The sequence below is a fragment of the Sus scrofa genome, chromosome 3 (genome assembly GCF_000003025.6).
Source record: "Sus scrofa isolate TJ Tabasco breed Duroc chromosome 3, Sscrofa11.1, whole genome shotgun sequence".
Taxonomy (NCBI): domain Eukaryota; kingdom Metazoa; phylum Chordata; class Mammalia; order Artiodactyla; family Suidae; genus Sus; species Sus scrofa.
The window spans coordinates 69,348,062-69,366,949 of NC_010445.4; the positions used below are offsets into that span (position 1 = coordinate 69,348,062).

General features: G+C 39.3%; 1 protein-coding gene across 6 annotated transcripts in view; it reads right to left on the reverse strand.

Annotated features, from left to right (window-relative positions):
* The window catches only part of ALMS1 (ALMS1, centrosome and basal body associated protein), a 163,302-nt gene that overhangs the window by 94,320 nt on the left and 50,094 nt on the right, over positions 1 to 18,888 (reverse strand). For all 6 annotated transcript variants that reach the window (XR_002342571.1, XM_013996028.2, XM_021087373.1 and 3 more), the window contains 2 exons: positions 7,237 to 12,168; positions 5,480 to 5,613 (listed from right to left, as the gene is read on the reverse strand). Coding sequence is in view for 5 of the 6 variants with exons in the window: in XM_013996028.2 (XP_013851482.1) it covers positions 5,480 to 5,613; positions 7,237 to 12,168 (5,066 nt within the window). In the remaining variant the exon portion in view is untranslated. The remainder of the gene's footprint in view (positions 1 to 5,479; positions 5,614 to 7,236; positions 12,169 to 18,888) is intronic.

The window sequence follows — 18,888 nt, forward strand, 5'->3', positions numbered from 1 at the left end:
ATGGTAACATATAGGAGTTCCTGTTGTGGCTCCTGAAGTAACAAATCCAACTAGTATCCATGAGGACGAAGGTTCGATCCTCTGCCTTGCTCAGTGGGTTAAGGATCCAGTGTTGCCATGAGCTGTGGTATAGGTCGCGACGCAGCTTGGATCCTGCATTGCTATCTATGGCTGTGGCACTGGCCAGCAGCTGCAGCTCCAATTCTACCCCTAGCCTGGGAACTTTCATATGCAGCAGGTGCAGCCCTAAGAACACACACACACACACACACACACACACAAAGAAAATGGTAAAGAATGGAGACAGTAAAAAAGACCAGTGGTTGCAGTGGGGGTTGGCAGAGTTGAAGAGATGGAGTATAGAGGAACTTTAGAGTGGTGAGAATACTCTGCATGATATTATAATGATGAATACATGCCAATGCATGATTATACACTATCCAAACATACAGAATATACACCAGGAGTGTATAACACCAGGAGTGAACCCTAATATAAACTGTGGACTGAAGGTGATTAAGACATGTCAATGTAGGTCCATCAATCGAAACAACTGTACTACTCTAGTGGTACAGAGGGAATGCATGTCATGAGGCAGAGGGTATATGGGAAATCTCTGTATCCTCCTTGCGATACTGTTGTGAACCTAAAAGAGCTCTAAGTAATAAAGTTTTAAATAAAAGGTGACAGAATGTTAAAACAAATACTTGAATTTGAATAGAGATCTATCTTGCTTATATATCTTTTTAAGACTAATATTGTTAAAGTGACATTACTCCTCAAGGCAATCTACAGATTCAATATAATCCCTATCAAAATATCAATGGGATTTTTCACAAAACTAGGACAAATAAATTTAAAATTTTTAGGGAAACACAAAAGATCCCAAATAAATAATTTATAACTAATCTTAAGAAAGAACAAAGCTGGAGGTATCACCATCCCTGATTTCAAACTCTGACCATCAAGCTATAGACAGCAAAACAGTATGGTACTGGAACAAAAACAGACATATAGATCAGTGGAACAGAATAAAGATCCAGAAATAAACCTACACTTGGCTAGGTGAATTAATCTATGACCAAGGAGGCAAGAATGAACAAGAGAGAAAAGATATCCTCTTCAAAAAACAGTGTTAGGAAAACTGGACAGCTATATGCAAAAGAATCAAACTAGATTACGTTTTCAAACTATATACAAAAATACACTCAAATAGATTAAAGACCAATGGAAGACTTGAAACCATAAAACACCTCAAAGAAAATATAGGCAGTACACTCTCTGAGATCAGTCTTTGCAATATTTTTTTGAATATATCTCCTTAGGCAAGGAAACAAAAGCAAAAATAAACAAATGAACTACATCAGTAGTTCCTGTCGTGGCTCAGTGGTTAACAAATCCGACTAGAAACCATGAGGTTGTGGGCTCAATCCCTAGCCTTGCTCAGTGGGTTAAGGATCTGGCGTTGCCGTGAGCTGTGGTGTAGGTGGCAGACACGGCTCGGATCCCACGTTGCTGTGGCTCTGGCGTAGGCCGGTGGCTACAGCTCCGATTCAACCCCTAGCCTGGGAACCTCCATGTACCACGGGAGCAGCCCAAGAAATGGCAAAAAAATTTTTTTAATTAAAAAAAAATGAACTACATCAAACTAAAAAGCTATTAGGCCACAAAGGAAACTATCAACAAAATGAAAAGGCAGACTATTGAATGATATATCTGATAAGGGAGTTAATATCCAAAATATACAAAGAACTCATAAAACTCAAATCAAAAAAACAAACAACCCTGCCATTAAAAAATGGGCAGAGGATCTGAACAGACATTTTTGCAACGCAGACATACAGATGGCTAACAGGCCAGTGAAAAGATGCTCACCATCACTAATCATCAGGGAAATGCAAATAAAAACCTCAATGAGCTATCACTTCACACTTGTTAGAACAGTTATTATAAAAAGACAACACATAGCAAGTGTTGGCAAGGATGCAAGGAAAATGGAACACTCGTGCACTATTAAGAGGAATGTAAACTGGTGCAGCCACTATGGAAAACAATGTGGAGAGTCCTCACAAAATTAAAAACAGAACTACCACATGGTCCAAAAATTAACTTATGGGTATTTTTCCAAAGAAAACAAAAACACTAATTTGAAAGATATATGCATCCCTATGTCCATTACAGCATTCTTTCGTTCGTTCTTTTTTTTTTAGGGCCACACACACGGCATATGGAGGTTCCCAGGCTAGGGGTTGAATCAGAGCTACAGCTGCTGGCCTATGCCACAGCCACAGCCACAGCCACAGCCACATCAGATCCGCAATCTACTTTATAGCTCACAGCAACGCTGGATCCTTAATCCACTGAGCAAAGGAGGCCAGGGACCGAACCCACAACCTCATGGTTTCTAGTCGGATTCGTTTCCGCTGCATCACAATGAGAACTCCATTACAGCATTATTTCTAACAATCAAGATATGGAAGTAACCTAAGTGACCACGGACAGATGAATGAAAGAAGATGTGGGGTGTGTGTGTGTATATGTGTGTATTGTATGTGGTGTACATATAAAACACCTATACCTACACCACATACAATGGTCTATTATTCAACCATAAAAAAGAATGAAATCCTGCCCTTGCAACAACATGGAAAGATCTAGAGGATATTATGGTTAAGTGAAATAAGTCAGACAGAGAAGGACAAATAATGTATGATTTCACTTTTATGTGGAATCTTAAAAAAAAAATTAAACATAACAAAACAAATAGGGGAAAGTAAAATAGGTGAGGAAGCTCCCCTTGGATAATAAAACTGTAGCCCACCAGATCCTCAGGACAGAGCCTCCTTGCCTGCTTGCATTTCTCACAAGCATCCTATCTTAATAAATCTACTTCTTGCCTATCAAAAAAAAAAAAATAGGTGAGGATGATTACGATGGATGCACAAAATAAATAAGTCATGGGGATGAAATGTACAACATGGGGAATAGTCAATACTAGTGTAATAACTTGCACTGTGACAGATGGTAACTAGAAATCTTGGTGATCATTTTGTAATATTAGAAATATCAAGTTACTATGTTGTGCAGCTGGAACTAACACAGTCAATTATACTTCAATTTTCAAAAAGATAATTCAATATATCCATGTGTACATTTGATTCTGAGGAAAAAGAATAGCACAGAATAGCTTAAGAGTTAGAAAGACAATTACACGTCCAAGGAAGAATATTACGAAAATTAGCAGCAGTGTAAAAAAAAATCTGCTATCTTACCATAAAAAAAAAAAAAAATTCTGGAAAGAAGGAAGGATAGAGAAAGGAAAGCAGAGAGGGAAGGAAGGAGGGAATGAAATTCACTGGGGAAAATATGTACTTTTAAATAAAGGATGCTAGGACAACTACTTAACCATTTTATTATTTGTTAATTCTGCTTTTCACAAGCATATTAATAAAACAAATCCAATCTAACTTATACTTTCAAAAAACTTTCCCAAAATTGAGATAAGCCAAATAGTTATGCTATATCACAGAAAATTTTCTAAGAAATTGTATAAATTAAGCCACTAAGTGTTCATATCTGATAGCTATATCAATTTTTATAGGATTAATAATAAATAACAACTGCCAATTATTGAGCACTAACTAGATACCCCACATTCTAATAAGCATTTTATAGACAATATCTCATGTAAGCCATTGTAAAACTCTGTAAGATAGAAATTATTATACATTATTAATATTTGCAATAGCAGTCCAAATACCCCACGTTTAAGAGAATGGACAAATTACAATATATTCACACACTGGAATACTTACAGAAATAAAAAGGAATAAGTTAAAACTATATTTAAAAAAACCACTGTATATATCTACCTAGAAGAATCTCCAAAGCCAAAAACTGTACAAAAATTGCAATTCTCAGAAGAATATATTCCTTTTTTTTTTTTTTTTTTGGTCTTTTTAGGGCCGCATTCGTGGCATATGGAGGTTCCCAGGCTAGGGAGCCAAATGGAGCTATAGCTGCTGGCCTACGCCACAGCCATGCTGGATCTGAGCCACATCTGCGACCTACACCACAGTTCACTTAGCAACAACAGATCCTTAACCCACTGAGAAAAGCTGGGGATTGAACCCATGTCCTCATGGATATTTGTTGGGTTCCTTACCACTGAGCCACGACGGGAACTCCAAGAATATATACTATCTTTACTCCATCTATTGTAGAGTTCAAAACCATGCTGAGCTTCAAGAAAACCAATACATGTCAGGACAGAAAACAAGAGTGACATGACTGGGGAAGAGAACACACAGGAATTCAATATTTGGTAATATTCTATTTTCCAAGCTGGATGGCTAATATTCAGGCATTACTTCTATTTTTCTTTACATCATATATATTCTTTTCTATGCATGAAACAGTTCATTACAGAAGAAAAAATTACTGTTAAAAAGGAAGTAAGTCATTTATACATAAGATATTATAGCTCTGTATCCTTAAGCAGAGAATATACATCTGAAAACAGTTGGACTTTATCTGCATCTCCAAATAATGCTCTCAAGAGAAAATAAAAGTGATAAGAATACACTGAAAAAACAAGCAAATCCATTCTTATTTCTTTAAAACAAAATTCTTAATAGATGAAATTTGGGGTGGGGGGGTGCTACTCCCATAGCATGCACAGGTTCCTGGGCCAGGGACTGAATCCAAACCATAGCAGTGACAATGTGGGATCCACTGAGCCACTAGGGAACACCTTCTTAATATATTAATTTTAAATTAATCAAAACCAGAGTTCCCGATACGGCTCAGTGGAAAGGAATCTGACTAGTACCCATGAGGACGAAGGTTCAAACTCTGGCCTCACTCGGTGGTTTAAGGATCCGGCATTGCCATGAGCTGTGGTGTAGGTTACACATCCGGCTTGGATCCCATGTTGCTGTGGCTGTGACGTAGGCTGGCAGCTACAGCTCCAATTTGACCTCTAGCCTGGGAAGCCCCATGTGCCGCAGCTGTGGCCCTAAAAAGACCAAATAAACAAATTTAAAAAAAAAAAATTTTTTTTTTTAGTCTTTTTTTTTTTTAGGGCCGTGCCCACGGCACATGGAAGTTCCCAGGCTAGGAGTCAAATCCGAGCTATAGCTGCCAGCCATAGCCATGCCAGATCCGAGTTGCGTCTGCGACCTACACCACAGCTCACAGCAACGCCAGATCCTTAACCCACTGAGCAAGGCCCGGGATCGAACCTGCAACCTCATGGTTCCTAGTTGGATTCGTTTCTGCTGCACTACGATGGGAACTCCAAAAATTTTTTAATTTTTTAAAAATAATCAAAACCTATAGAATCTAATAATTAAATCTTAACTTTTGAACACTTAAGACTCTTGATACTTTAGTCAAAGACTATCAGTGATTCAACTGAAGTTATCCCACACCCTTTCTTTCACATTTCCTCTCTTTAATTTCTAGTTTTCTTTTATACCTTGGACAAGTCGGTTGTTCTCCCATGACCAAACAACTTTGCTTTGATCTCTTCTACTTTTCTCCTGTCATCTTCATTTAATTCTGAAATGGAGTAGCCACACTCATGAGCCATATTAAACTTCAGATTCCAGGCTGCAGAGAAAACATACAAACATTCAAGATAATATAATGCAAAAGTATCAGTGATTATAAAAGCACAGAGGATCATCAATATATCCAATTTAATGCCTACCACAGTGTTTAGGAAACAGTGCATGCTCTAAATTTTACGACAAACTATTAGAAGTTCTGAAAAAGATAAATTTCACTAAAGTCAGATTTTTTAAAAAATATATGCTATAGACATCTCACCAAAGAGACCACTTTGAATAAAGTATTCAATCATTTTTATCTTAATTTCCCTTCCAATCAAAACAGTTCCTTCGGAAAAAAAAAAGGAGTTTCTGTTGTGGCTCAGTAGTAACGACCCTGACTAGTAACCACCACCACCACCACCAGTGGGTTAAGTATCCAACATTGCCATGAGCTGTGGTGTAGGCCGGCAGCTGCAGCTCCGATTTGACCCCTAGCCTGGGAACTTCCATATGCTGCACATGACCTACAAAGCCAAAAAAAAAAAAAAAAACCCAAAAAACCAAACCAAACAAAAAACACCCAAGAGTTCTTTTGTCTCCCCATTAGCTCCAGCTACAGTTACTGCCACTTCCACAATAGCTAACATTTTAAAGTAATAAATAAAACTTATTGTTTTATTTTTGAGTTTTATTGAGTTTTTTGAAGAATCAAAATATGTATAAATGATATTTTGTTTTGAGTTTTTTGAAGAATCAAAATATGCATAAGTGATAGAAGGGATGGTGCAGGAAGTTAATCTCAAGAAAGAAGATTTCCAGGTATGCCTGGATTGTTTATAAGTTGCCCTCCAAAATATATTTATTCCCCACGTTGTCTTGAAAAAAAATTTCTTTTTTAAATGGAATTCTGCAACTAAAGATCAGTGGGAGAGTTCCCACTGTGGTTCAGAGGCAACAAACCTGACTGGTATCCATGAGGATGCAGCTTCAATCCCTGGCCTTGCTCAGTGGGTTAAGGATCTGTCATTGCCATGAGTGATCATGTACATGGCAGACTCGGCTCAGATCTCCAATTGCTGTGGCTGCAGCTGCAGCTCCAATTCAACCCCTAGTCTGGGAACTTCCATATGCTACACGTGCAGCCCTAAAAAACATAAATAAATAAATAAATAGGATTTAACTCTAACCCAAGTTTTAGTGTGAAACATCTTGATTTGCTTTTTCTAATGCCTAAGATCTGCTTCAAAAATTTTATTAGAAAAGAAGATGAGAAAGTATATGCAGTTTTATGATACAGAGTGACTCAGAGATGCACAAACTGGAGTTTTTTACTGCCTCCAAATCAAGGACTCTACAATGCAAAGATTAGGAAAACACCAGAGCTTTAAGAATTTGGAAATCCAAGCTACGTCCCCTTATTTTTCTTCAGACATCAGAACTTACTTTTCCTTAAGACCTCAAACTAGCACTATTAATACTGTGACTTAACTACATTAATGGTTTAATGGGTTTTTTCTGGATTCCCAGTAGAAAATTGTAATCATTCTAACAGTTCCACAAGAAAATTAGAAGTTCTACAAGAAAATTAATTTAGACCTCCAAAGACATAACTTTAAGCAAATTACTAAATTATAATGCTTATAAGTTAGGCCTGCCTCTATAACAAATTATCATTTCCTACCTCGTGCTCGTACCCGTGATTCCTCTTCCTCTGCATTTCTGAGTATTTGTTTAGCATGGTTCAAAGAGGATTCACACTGCAGAAGATTTTTCACGTGCGCAGCCAGTGAATCTACACTGCTGCCACCACCATCATCACTTTCCAACAGACCCTCTTCGTCTCTGCTATCTGTCATGCTGGTCTTGGGTGTGGAACATGGAAAGAAATTTAGAAGAACATCAGAAACTGACTCCAAGGAATTACTGTCCCACGAGCAGGAACTTGCATCACTACTTGAGTCACTTTTAATGATAGTCATCATCGGGATAACAATCTTATTCCCAAAGCTTCCACTATACGCTTCGGGTTCAGATCTCATGACAGAGTTGGCTGCTTTACATTGCCTAAGGGTTTCATCTAATGCCACTCTGGCTTTGCTTTCTGCTTCCTGTAAAGGATTTCTAACTGTAGTTGAAGTAATAAACTCCCAATTTTCAGTGCCCCTCTGGCACTGCAGATTCGTCTGTGTGCTAATATCCTTCTGTATGCACTTGTTGCTTGGGCTTTCTTCTGCGAATGGTTGTCTCTGAGACAAATCACCATTAGATTCATCAGTTGTAGGGGGTTCCTTGAAGCAAACCATCTTCTTAGATTTTATAAATGAAATATCACTAACATCTCTGAAAGGGACAAGGGGAACAGGGACAGGAAAATTGCATCGTCTCAGTGCTATATTTTCTGCTTCCATTAGAAGTGTCTGAATCTCTTTAAGAGTTCTGGAACTGTTTTCTGTACCCCGGACTTCCTCAGAGCCAACATCTTCAAAACCTAAAGATTCTGTCTGACTTACTACAACTCCACCATCAGCCCGAGAATTTAAAGGCATATTGTTTGAGATAACACTGGAGTTCGGAGAATCCAACTTATCTATTAGCCTTTGGACATGGTCTGAAACAAGTTTGTGCTTCTCACTATGTAAATAAGTACCAGAGGGAACTGTTGATAACCCAGTAATCTGATCAGCTTGCCCAAGACTACTTGAGAACTTCAGGTTCTCTTCGGTTAGACGTCTTTCTGGCAAATCCTGTTGGTAGAATACAACTGGTTTCTCTCTGTATGAAAAGGAACTAGAAGGAATGGCTGGTAACACAGTTTTTTGGTCAGCTGGTCCAGGAATTGTTGAAACCTTCAGTGCATCTCCAGTTAGATGTTTGTCTGGCAATTCCTCTGGATAGAAAATATTAGATTTCTCTCTGTGTGAATACGAACTAGAAAGCGGTATTGGTAGCTGAGAATTCACATCAGTTGGTTCAGCAATAGGTGAAATCTTCAGAATATCTCCACTTTGATGTCTATCTGGTAACTGCTGTTCATAGAAAATACTGGATTTTACTCTCTGAGAATAAGAATTAGGAACTCCTGTCAGTAATGGAGTCTTCTGGTCGTCTGGTCCGATCACAGTAGAAGTCTTGGGCTTCTCTCTATGTGAGTAGGAACTAGGGGGAGCTAATGGTAACTCAGTCTTTTGGTCATCTGGTAAAATCTTGAGTTTTTCTTTATGTGAGTAAGAACCAGAAGGTCCTGTTGGTATCTCATTATTCTGGTCAGCTGGCCCAGGAAGAGCAAAAATTTTCAAAGCTTCTTCAGTAAGATCTGGCAACTCCTGCTGGTAAAAAACATTCGCCTTCTCTCCATATGAGTGGGGACCTGGGGGGATTGTTTGTAACCCAATCTTCTGGTCAACTAGTCCAGGAACAGCTGAAACTTTCAAAGTTTCTTCAGTAACATCTGGCAACTCCTTCTGGTAAGAAAATAAGGGGCTCTCTCTACGTGAATAGGAAGCAGGGGGCACAGTTTGTATACCAGTGGTCTGGTCTGCTTGCCCAGGAACCCCCATATGTGTTAAAGAATCTTCATTAGGCTCTGGCAACTCTTTCTGGTAGGAAATGATAGGCTTTTCTCCGTGTGAATAAGGAGGAGAAGGTACTGCTGTTATCCCAATATTCTGGTCAGCTGGTCCAGGAACCTCTAAAATTTTTAAAGCCACTTGAGTAAGATCTGGCAACTCCTGCTGGTAAGAAATGATGGGCCTCTCTCTATATGAATAGGAACTAGATGGAACTATAGGTATCCCAGTCTTCTGGGCAGCTGATCTAGGAGCACCTGAAACTTTCAGGGCCTCTACAGTGAGCTGACTGTCTGACAAGGCCTGCTGGTAGAAAATAATGGGCTTCTCTTTATGTGAGTAGGAAGGAGAGGTTACTACAGGTATCCCAGTCTTCTGGTCAGCTGGGCCAGGATCTGTTGAAACATTTAGAGCCTCTTCAATAAGATGCCTATCTGGCAAGGCTTGCGGGTATAAAATAATGGGCTTTTCTTTATGCAAGTAGGAAGCAGAGGATACTATAGGTATCCCAGTCTTTTGGTCACCTGGTCCAGAAACACCTGAAACTTTCAGAGTCTCTCCAGCTAGATGACTGTCTGGCAGCTCCTGTTGGTAGAAAATACTGGATTTCTCTCTATGTAAGTCGGAACTAGAAGATTCTAATGTCCTAGTCTTCTGGTCAGCTAGTCCAGGAGAAGCTGAATCTTTCAGAGCCTCTTCAGATGGATGACTGCCCGGCAAGGCTTGTGGGGAGAATATACTGGGCCTCTCTCTATATGAGTAGAAACTAGCAGGTACTGAGAGTATACCAGTCTTCTGGTCACTTGGTCTAGACGCAGATGAAACTTTCAGAGCCTCTTCAGTTAGATGACCATCTGGTAATACCTGTTGGTAGAAAATACTACCTGGCTTCTCTCCAAATGAGTAGGACCTGGAAGACCTTGTTGGTATCCCAGTGTTCAGGTCGACTGTTCTAGGAACAGCTGAAACTTTTAGAGCCTCTTCAGTTAGATGACTATCCGGTAACTCCTGCTGGTAAAAAATAATGGGTTTCTCCCTATGTGAGTAGGAACTAGAAGGTACTGTCTGTATTCCAGTGTTCTGGTCAACTGATCCAGAAATAGCTGAAATTTTCTGAGTCTGATCACTTAGATGACTATCTGGCAACTCCTGCTGATGAAAGAGACTGGTCTTTCCCCTCTGTGAGTAGAAAGCAGGGGGTGCTATTGGTATCCCACTCTTTTGGTGAGCTAGTTCAGGATCAGCTGGAACCTTGTGAGCTTTAGTTAGATGACTATTTGGCAAATCCTGTTGGTAGAAAATACTGGGCTTCTCTATATGTGAGTAAGAAGTACGAGCTGTCTTCTGATGTGAGTAAGAAGTAGAGGGTAAGGTAAGAATCTCAGTCTTCTGCTCGGTCAATCCAGGAGCAGCTGAAACTTGCTGAGTCTGTTCAGTTAGATGACTGTCTGGCAACTCTTGCTGGTACAAAATACTGGGCTTCTCTCTATAGGGATAGGAAGCAGAAGGTACTATCGATATCCCAGTTTTCTGCTCGGCCAATCCAGGAGCAGCTGAAACTTTCTGAGCCTGTTCTGTTAGATGACTACCTGGCAACTCTTGTTGGTACAAAATACTGGGCTTCTCTCTGTATGAGTAGGAACTAGATGGTACTGTCGATATCTCAGTCTTCTGCTCAGCCAATCCAGGAGCAGCTGAAACTTTCTGAGCCTGTTCTGTGGGATGACTGTCTGGCAACTCTTGCTGGTAGAAATTATGAGGCTTCTCTCGATGTGAATAAGAAGTAGAGGGTATGGTAGGAATCCCAGTCTTCTGCTCAGGGGATCCAGGAGCAGCTGAAACTTGATGAACTTGTTGAATTAAATGACTATCTGGCAACTCTTGTTGGTACAAAATACTGGACTTCTCTCTAGGAGAATAGGAACTAGATGGTACTCTAGGAATCCCAGTCTTCTGCTCAGCCAATCCAGGAGCAGCTGAAACTTGCTGAATCTGCTGAATTAGATGACTATCTGGCAACTCTTGTTGGTACAAAACACTAGGCTCCTCTCCATGTGAATAAGAAGTAGAGGGTATGGCAGGAAACCCAGTCTTCTGCTCAGGAGGTAGAGGAACAGCTGAAACCTGCTGAACCTGTTGAATTAGATGACTGTTTAGCAACTCCTGTTGGTACAAAATACTGGGCTTCTCTCTATGAGGATAGGAAGCAGAAGGTACTGCTGATATCCCAGACTTTTGCTCAGCCAATCCAGGAAGAGCTGAAATTTTCTGAGCCTGTTCTGTTAGATGACTGTCTGGCAACTCTTGCTGATACAAAACACTGGGCTTCTGTCGATGTGCATAAGAAGTAGAGGGTATGGTAGGAATCCCAGTCTTCTGCTCAGAGGGTCCAGGAGCAGCTGAAACTTTCACAGCCTGTTCAGTTAAATGACTTTCTGGCAGTGTCTGCTGATAGAAAATATGGGGTTTCTCTCCATGTAAGTAAGAAGTAGAGGACACAGTAGGTAACCCAGTCTTTTGATCAGCTGGTCCAGGAAGAACTGAAACTTTCAGAGCCTCTTCAGGAAGATGACTGCTTGGCAAGCCCTGTTGGTAGAAAATTCCAGTCTTTTCCTCAGGTGAGTAGGAACCAGCAGGAACTGTAGGTATTCCAGTCTTCTGATCAGTTGGTACAGGAAGAATTGAAGCTTTCAGAGCCTCTTCAGGTAGATGACCACCTGGCAAGGCCTGTGGATAGAAAATACTGTGCTTTTCTCCAAGTAAGTAGGAACTTGGAGGTATTCCAGTCTTCTGGTCAACAAGTCCAGGAATGGTTGAAATTTTTAGAGTTTCTTCAGTTAGATGCTTGTCTGTCAATGTCTGTTGGTTGAGAGTATCAGTATATTGACCAATATTCTTCACTTGAGGAGACCTTAGAGCCAACTCAGGAAAGTCCTCAGAGGACAAGGATAAATGAGATCCAGTATCTGAATCTTCAGGAGTAGTAGTGATGCCTGATTTAAAGGTGGATTGAGGAATTTCAAGTACACCTCCTTTGGAAGTATCTCCTAAAGAAAAAGAGATTTGTTAGAATTGTTAATATTATACACACACACACACACACACACAGAATTTTTAAAATATTCCTTTTATGCACTAAAATAAATAAAGGAAGCTTCCCATCCTTGGACCTTTATGCTTCCAGAAAGGAATCATAAAGAAATACTCACCAGAAGAAATAAATATTTATATACAAAGATACTAATTATAGTGACTTATAACAGCAAACTAATATGGGCTAAATATTCAACAAGAGAGTAATTTAAAAAAAAAAACAGAAATATATATATTTGATGGAATATGTGGATCTTAAAATTCAGATTTTAAAGAATTTTCATTGTGATGGGAAAATCCCTTACACTATGAGATTTGATTTCATCCTACCTATAAATTAATAAGTTAGCCTATTATTGTGTCCTGTATGTTGTCAGAAGATAGGAGACTCCTCAAAAGAGACAAAATTCTTTATTCCATGCCCTAACAAAAGATCACTGATTTAATTTTCCTAAAATCCCCTTACCCCTAAGTCACATGAGGGCAAATCAATATGGCCCAAATGGATGCTATGCATGCAGTGGATTTAACTGACTCTCATAAAAAAATCACCCTGAATAAAATGTATTTTTTAATTACATGAAACTATGAAGACTCTAAGGTTACACTAAGGAGTTTGAAATTAATTCTACATGACATGGGGAATTGCTGATATATTTGATCAGAACTGTACTGCAGAAATACAGATTCAAAATGGGTGGAAGGGAATGCAAAAGTTCAAACAGTACTATATAAAAGAACTTTCTCCAACAGTGGAAATGTTCCATATTTGTAATGCCTATTACAGTCATTCTAAATGAAAGTAGTTATTAAATACCAGTGGAAAGGAAATGACTACAATAGAAATGACAAGATTTGACAAGCAATGCATTTATTTATTTCTTGACTCCAAAAAATTAATGTTCACTATGTCCCAGTCACAAGATATGGGGAAACAGAGCAATAAACTAAAGTTTACACACTAACTCTGCTTCAGAGCTTACATTCTAAAAGGAGGAAACAGACAATAAACAACTAGTAAAACATACATTGGTGATAAGATGGTTAATATATACGAGAAGTATTATCCCTACTTAACATATAGGAAAATTAAGTTTCAAAGATGATGACATATAACAAGGCTTCTCAATGTGGAAATCTTATTAACTTGCAGATGCTGACTGAGTAGGTCTGGGTAGAATTTGAAATTCTTCATTTCTAATAAGCTCCTCGGTAATACCCAAAACTACTGTTCCTCAGACTACTTTCAGTAATAAAAATACATAATTTTTCTAGACTTGAACATTGACTAAGTGACAAAAACAAGCACTTTAACCTTTTAAGTTTAACTCCAAATTCTGAACTCTTTTCACTATAACTACCATCCTAAACCCACTGGTAAGCTTCAAAAAAGTAGCTGAATATATGATGAAACAGGTTAAGGAATGTTTGTAAGGTCAAGAAATAAAGTACCAAGTATGAACTCTTCAAGAAAACTAAAAGACAAGGAAGAATGTAATATTTCATCTCATAGGAACTTGAGAAGTAACTTGAGCATAATAACTCGAGAGGGGAATATGGGTTATAGAAATTTTGGTGCGGCGGTGGTCATAGCTCAGAAAAGTAATAAATTGGAGTTCCCGTCGTGGCGCAGTGGTTAACGAATCCAACTAGGAACCATGAGGTTGCGGGTTCAGTCCCTGCCCTTGCTCAGTGGGTTAACGATCCGGCGTTGCCGTGAGCTGTGGTGTAGGTTGCAGACGCGGCTCAGATCTGGCGTTGCTGTGCCTCTGGCGTAGGCCGGTGGCTACAGCTCTGATTCGACCCCTAGCCTGGGAACCTCCATATGCCGCGGGAGCGGCCCAAGAAATAGCAACAACAACAACAATAACAACAAAAGACAAAAAGACAAAAGACAAAAAAAAAAAAAAAAAAAAAAAGCAGGCTCTGGAGGATATTGCCTGAGTTCACAACTGGCACTCTACCAATTTACCAGCTTTGGAGAAAGTAACCTCTTTAAACTTAATTTTGCTGAATTATCAAATAGGATAATCATAGTACCTAGTATCATAAGTTAGGTATAGATATAAATAACATGATCTATGGAAATGCTTAACAAAGGAAGCAGGCAATGAATGAATGAATGGATATTAGCTATTATTACTAGTCTGTGATGGGGCAGATTTTAGAAAAGTTAGGTAAGTTCATGGCATAGGTGTTTCTAAATTCTGTAACTTGAGATCCCTGAATTTACTCAATATTACCTGAGAAAGATCTTTACTTAACTTCCTACCACCCTGATTCCCTCAACTGATGATTTCTAGCAATAGCCCAAAGACAAAAATGTCTCCAAGTTTGCACATATTCAAAATTCTAGTTGTCTTCTGGTTCCCCAGACAAAAACAGCACAAACTCACCTTTCTCTGCTTCTCCCTGGAAATAATTCAACAGAAAATCATAAAAAAGACTCTGAAAAGTTGGAGAGTGGAAGGCCAACTGGCTAGGGACCACAGAACTTGAGGAACAACACAACAGTGAGTTCCTCAGATATTCTTTATAAGTTGTATATATCCTAAATGGTTCCAGAGAGTCTGGTATCCTAGAACCAGCACCAGGAATTTGGGGAAGGAGGAAGAGTAGGCCTGGATGGAATTTCCCAGCTCTCTAGCCAGCAACAGATTTCAAATCTCCTGATTCCCAACCCACTAACAGATGGAAACCCAGATAGATGCTTTCCTTCCCAATAGTACTAGCAGAAACTTAGAGAGACCACCACCAGCACTAAGAGGCCAGAGAGCAGGTTGAGAAAGTCTTCATTCTAAAAGCCCAATCCACAAATAACAAGTGCTGGAGGGGCTGTGGAGAAAAGGGAACCCTCCTGCACTGCTGGTGGGAATGTAAACTGGTACAGCCACTATGGAGAACAGTTTGGAGATACCTTAGAAATCTATACATAGAACTTCCATATGACCCCGCAATCCCACTCTTGGGCATCCATCCGGACAAAGCTCTACTTAAAAGAGACACATGCACCCGCATGTTCATTGCACCACTATTCACAATAGCCAGGACATGGAAACAATCCAAATGTCCATCGACAGAGGATTGGATTCGGAAGATGTGGTATATATACACAATGGAATACTACTCAGCCATAAAAAAGGATGACATCATGCCATTTGCAGCAACATGGATGGAACTAGAGAATCTCATACTGAGTGAAATGAACCAGAAAGACAAAGACAAATACCATACGATATCACTTATAACTGGAATCTAATATCCAGCACAAATGAACATCTCCTCAGAAAAGAAAATCATGGACTTGGAGAAGAGACTTGTGGTTGCCTGATGGGAGGGGGAGGGAGTGGGAGGGATCGGGAGCTTGGGCTTATCAGACACAACCTAGAATAGATTTACAAGGAGATCCTGCTGAATAGCATTGAGAACTATGTCTAGATACTCATGTCGCAACAGAAGAAAGGGTGGGGGAAAAAACTGTAATTGTAATGTATACATCTAAGGATAACCTGACCCCCTTGCTGTACAGTGGGAAAATTAAAAATAAATAAATAAATAAATAAAAAATTAAAAAGAAATAAAAGCCCAGAATTCCTACATCCGCCACCTAGATGTCCCAGGAGGCCTAGAAAAACACTGTCTCCATATATGGCAGCAGCAAAAATCAAGTTGGAGATCCACTGGTTTCAGATGCCCAGGGTGCAGGCTCAGGAAAGCATCTGCCACCCTATGTGTCAGTTTCTTCCACTGACTTGGGGTGGAGGATGTTCAACAGCTGGAGGCCTAACTAAGGAAGAACACTCCACCTTCAGGAGCATCACCAACAGAAGTCAAGCATAAGCCTCAGGAGTACCACTGAACAAAGCAGACTATAACACAGGCCTCTGCAAACTAAACTGTCTCTGAAACCACAGTTCATACAAGTACCCAAGGACCTATATGCTACACATAAATAGGGCAACAAAAATGCTAAAACAGAAATTAAATAAGATCCGGTCTCTTAACATAACATCTAAAATGTACAAAATACAATTAAAAATCATTCACAATAACAAGAAACAGGAAAATCACAGCCTGAATGAGAAAGATAATCAGATAATGCCAAATGTCAAGATAAAAAGGATGATGGGATTATCTGACAAGGATTTTAAAGCAGCCATCTTAAATATGCTTGAGCAAGCAACTAGGAATCTCTTGAAGCAAATGAAATAAAATTGTTGCAAAGAAACAAGTTATAAAAAAAAGAACAAATGGAAATTCAAAACCACAGTAAGAGAAATAAAAACCTCACTTGAGAGGCTCAAACAACAGAATGGAAATGACAGAAGACAGAATAAGTGAACTTGAGGATATATCAATACAATTAATAAGTCTGAAAAATTTATTAAGAAAATCAATTTTTTAAAAATAGAGGCTCTTGGAAGTTCCATTGTAGTTCAGCAGACTGAGGACCTGACATTGTATCTGTGAGAATGTGGGTTCAATCCCTGGCCTTGCTCAGTGGGTTGAGGATCCAGTGTTGTTACACATTGTGGCATAGTTTGCAGATGTGGCTCAGATCCAGTATTGCCATGGCCATGGCATGAGCTGCAGGTACAGCTCCAACTCGACCCCTGGCCTAGGAACCATGGGCCATGGATACAGCTGTAAAAAGAAAAAAAAAAATAGGGCCTCTTGGGCCAACAAAAGGTCTAATGCTCACATAAACAGAATGCCAGAAGGAGAGGAAAGAAGTCGGGTGGGGGGTGGAGGTGGGAAGGATGCACTAAAAAAATTATTCACAGAAATAATGGCTGAACACATCCCAAATTTGGTGAGACGCACATCTACAGATTCAAGAAGCAGAGTGAATTCCAAATAGGAAAACAAAGAAATCTATACCAAGACAGAACACAATTAAATTTCTGAAAACTAAAGACAAAAAACTTGAAAGTAGCCCAGCATTACTTACAGGGGAAATACCAATTTGAATGACAACAGATTTCACACCTGCAAACATGGAGGCCAGGAGGAAGTGGTATGCCATTTTGCAAGTGCTAAAAACCATGAAACATTAATTCTACATTTGGTTCAATTATCTCTTAAAGAATGAATGGGGAATAAAGCATTTTCAGGTAAAGAAAACAAATGTGTCACTATTAGATTCATCCTCAAAGAGGGGCTGAGAAATTCTCTAAGAGAAAAAAAATAGCAGGAAAAAAACTAAAAGTTCAAGAGAAAAAGTTAAGGACCTGGCATTACCACTGCTGTGGTTTAGGCATGGTTTGATTCCTAGCTCAGGAACTTCCACATGCTGTGGGCACAGCCAAAAAAAACAGTGGGAAAGGTAAAAGGAACTAATTATACCTCACTCTCAGAAATGAAAGTTGATAGCAGTAAACAGTAATAAAATGTCTAGAGCAACCTATAAGGAAAAAATACAATGTAATATACTTGAATACTATAAATAGATCAGAATGTTCCTGCAACCCACAGTAAAGCAAGAAAAGAGAAATAGGAACAAAGAGAAAACAAATACAATGGCTGACTTTAAGCTTAGTATCCCAATAATTATCTTAATGCAAATGTCTAGTGCACCAATTAAAATACAGATATTAGCAGAGTGTTTTTAAAAAACACAAATATATGCTATCTAAAAATTCATTTCAAAATTCATAAGGAGGATAAATTAAAAAGATGGCAAAAGAAATACTGTACAATTTTTTTAAAGCAAGAATGGCTACCATAACAGATAAAATTGTCTCCATTATGAAAATAATTTCTCAAGACAAAACACTACCACATAATAATAAAAGGATAAACTGACCAAGAGGACATAGCACTCAACACATGTATGCAACAAAATCCAGTGCGATGTGACAAAGGCAGTAAGAAATGGGAACACAAAGAGAAAGGATAAAAACTAAATCAGATCAATAAGTTAAATAAAAATATCTATTCCTTTTCTGTATTCTCTATTGGCTCCCCCCTTCTCCTACTACTATGTATAAAATTTTGTCCTTGGAATTCTGCTGTTCCAAAATACTCAGGCTCCCCAGACAGCTTAATTATTCTTTTTTTTATTGCTTTTTAGGGCCACAGCTGCAGCATGCGGAAGTTCCCAGGCAAGGTGTTGTATTGGAGCTGCAGCTGACAGCCTATGCCACAGCCAAAGAACACGGGATCCGAGCCACATTTGTGACCTACACCATAGCTCACAGCAAAGCTGGATCCTTAATCCACTGAGCAAGGCCAGGGATTGAACCTGCATCTTCATGGATACTAGTCGGGTTCTTAACCTGCTAAGCCACAATAGCAACTCCTTAATTATTCTTATGACATAATTTAATCATGGAACGTTAAAGTCTTTCAAATTTACCTTTCCCTGGAGTTCCCGTCGTTGCACAGCAGAAATGAATCCAACTAGGAACCATGAGGTTGTGGGTTCCATCCCTGGCCTTGCTCAGTGGGTTAAGGATCCGGTGTTGCCATGAGCTGTGGTGTAGGTCACAGATGCAGCTCGGATCTGGTGTTGCTGTGGCTGTGGCATAGTCTGGTGTCTACAGCTCTGATTGGACCCCTAGCTTGGGAACCTCCATATGCCGCAGGCGCAGCCCTAAAAAGACGAAAGAAAAAAAAATTTACCTTTCCCATTTGCCATTTTTCAACTTGTTCTGAGGACACTTCAAACTGAA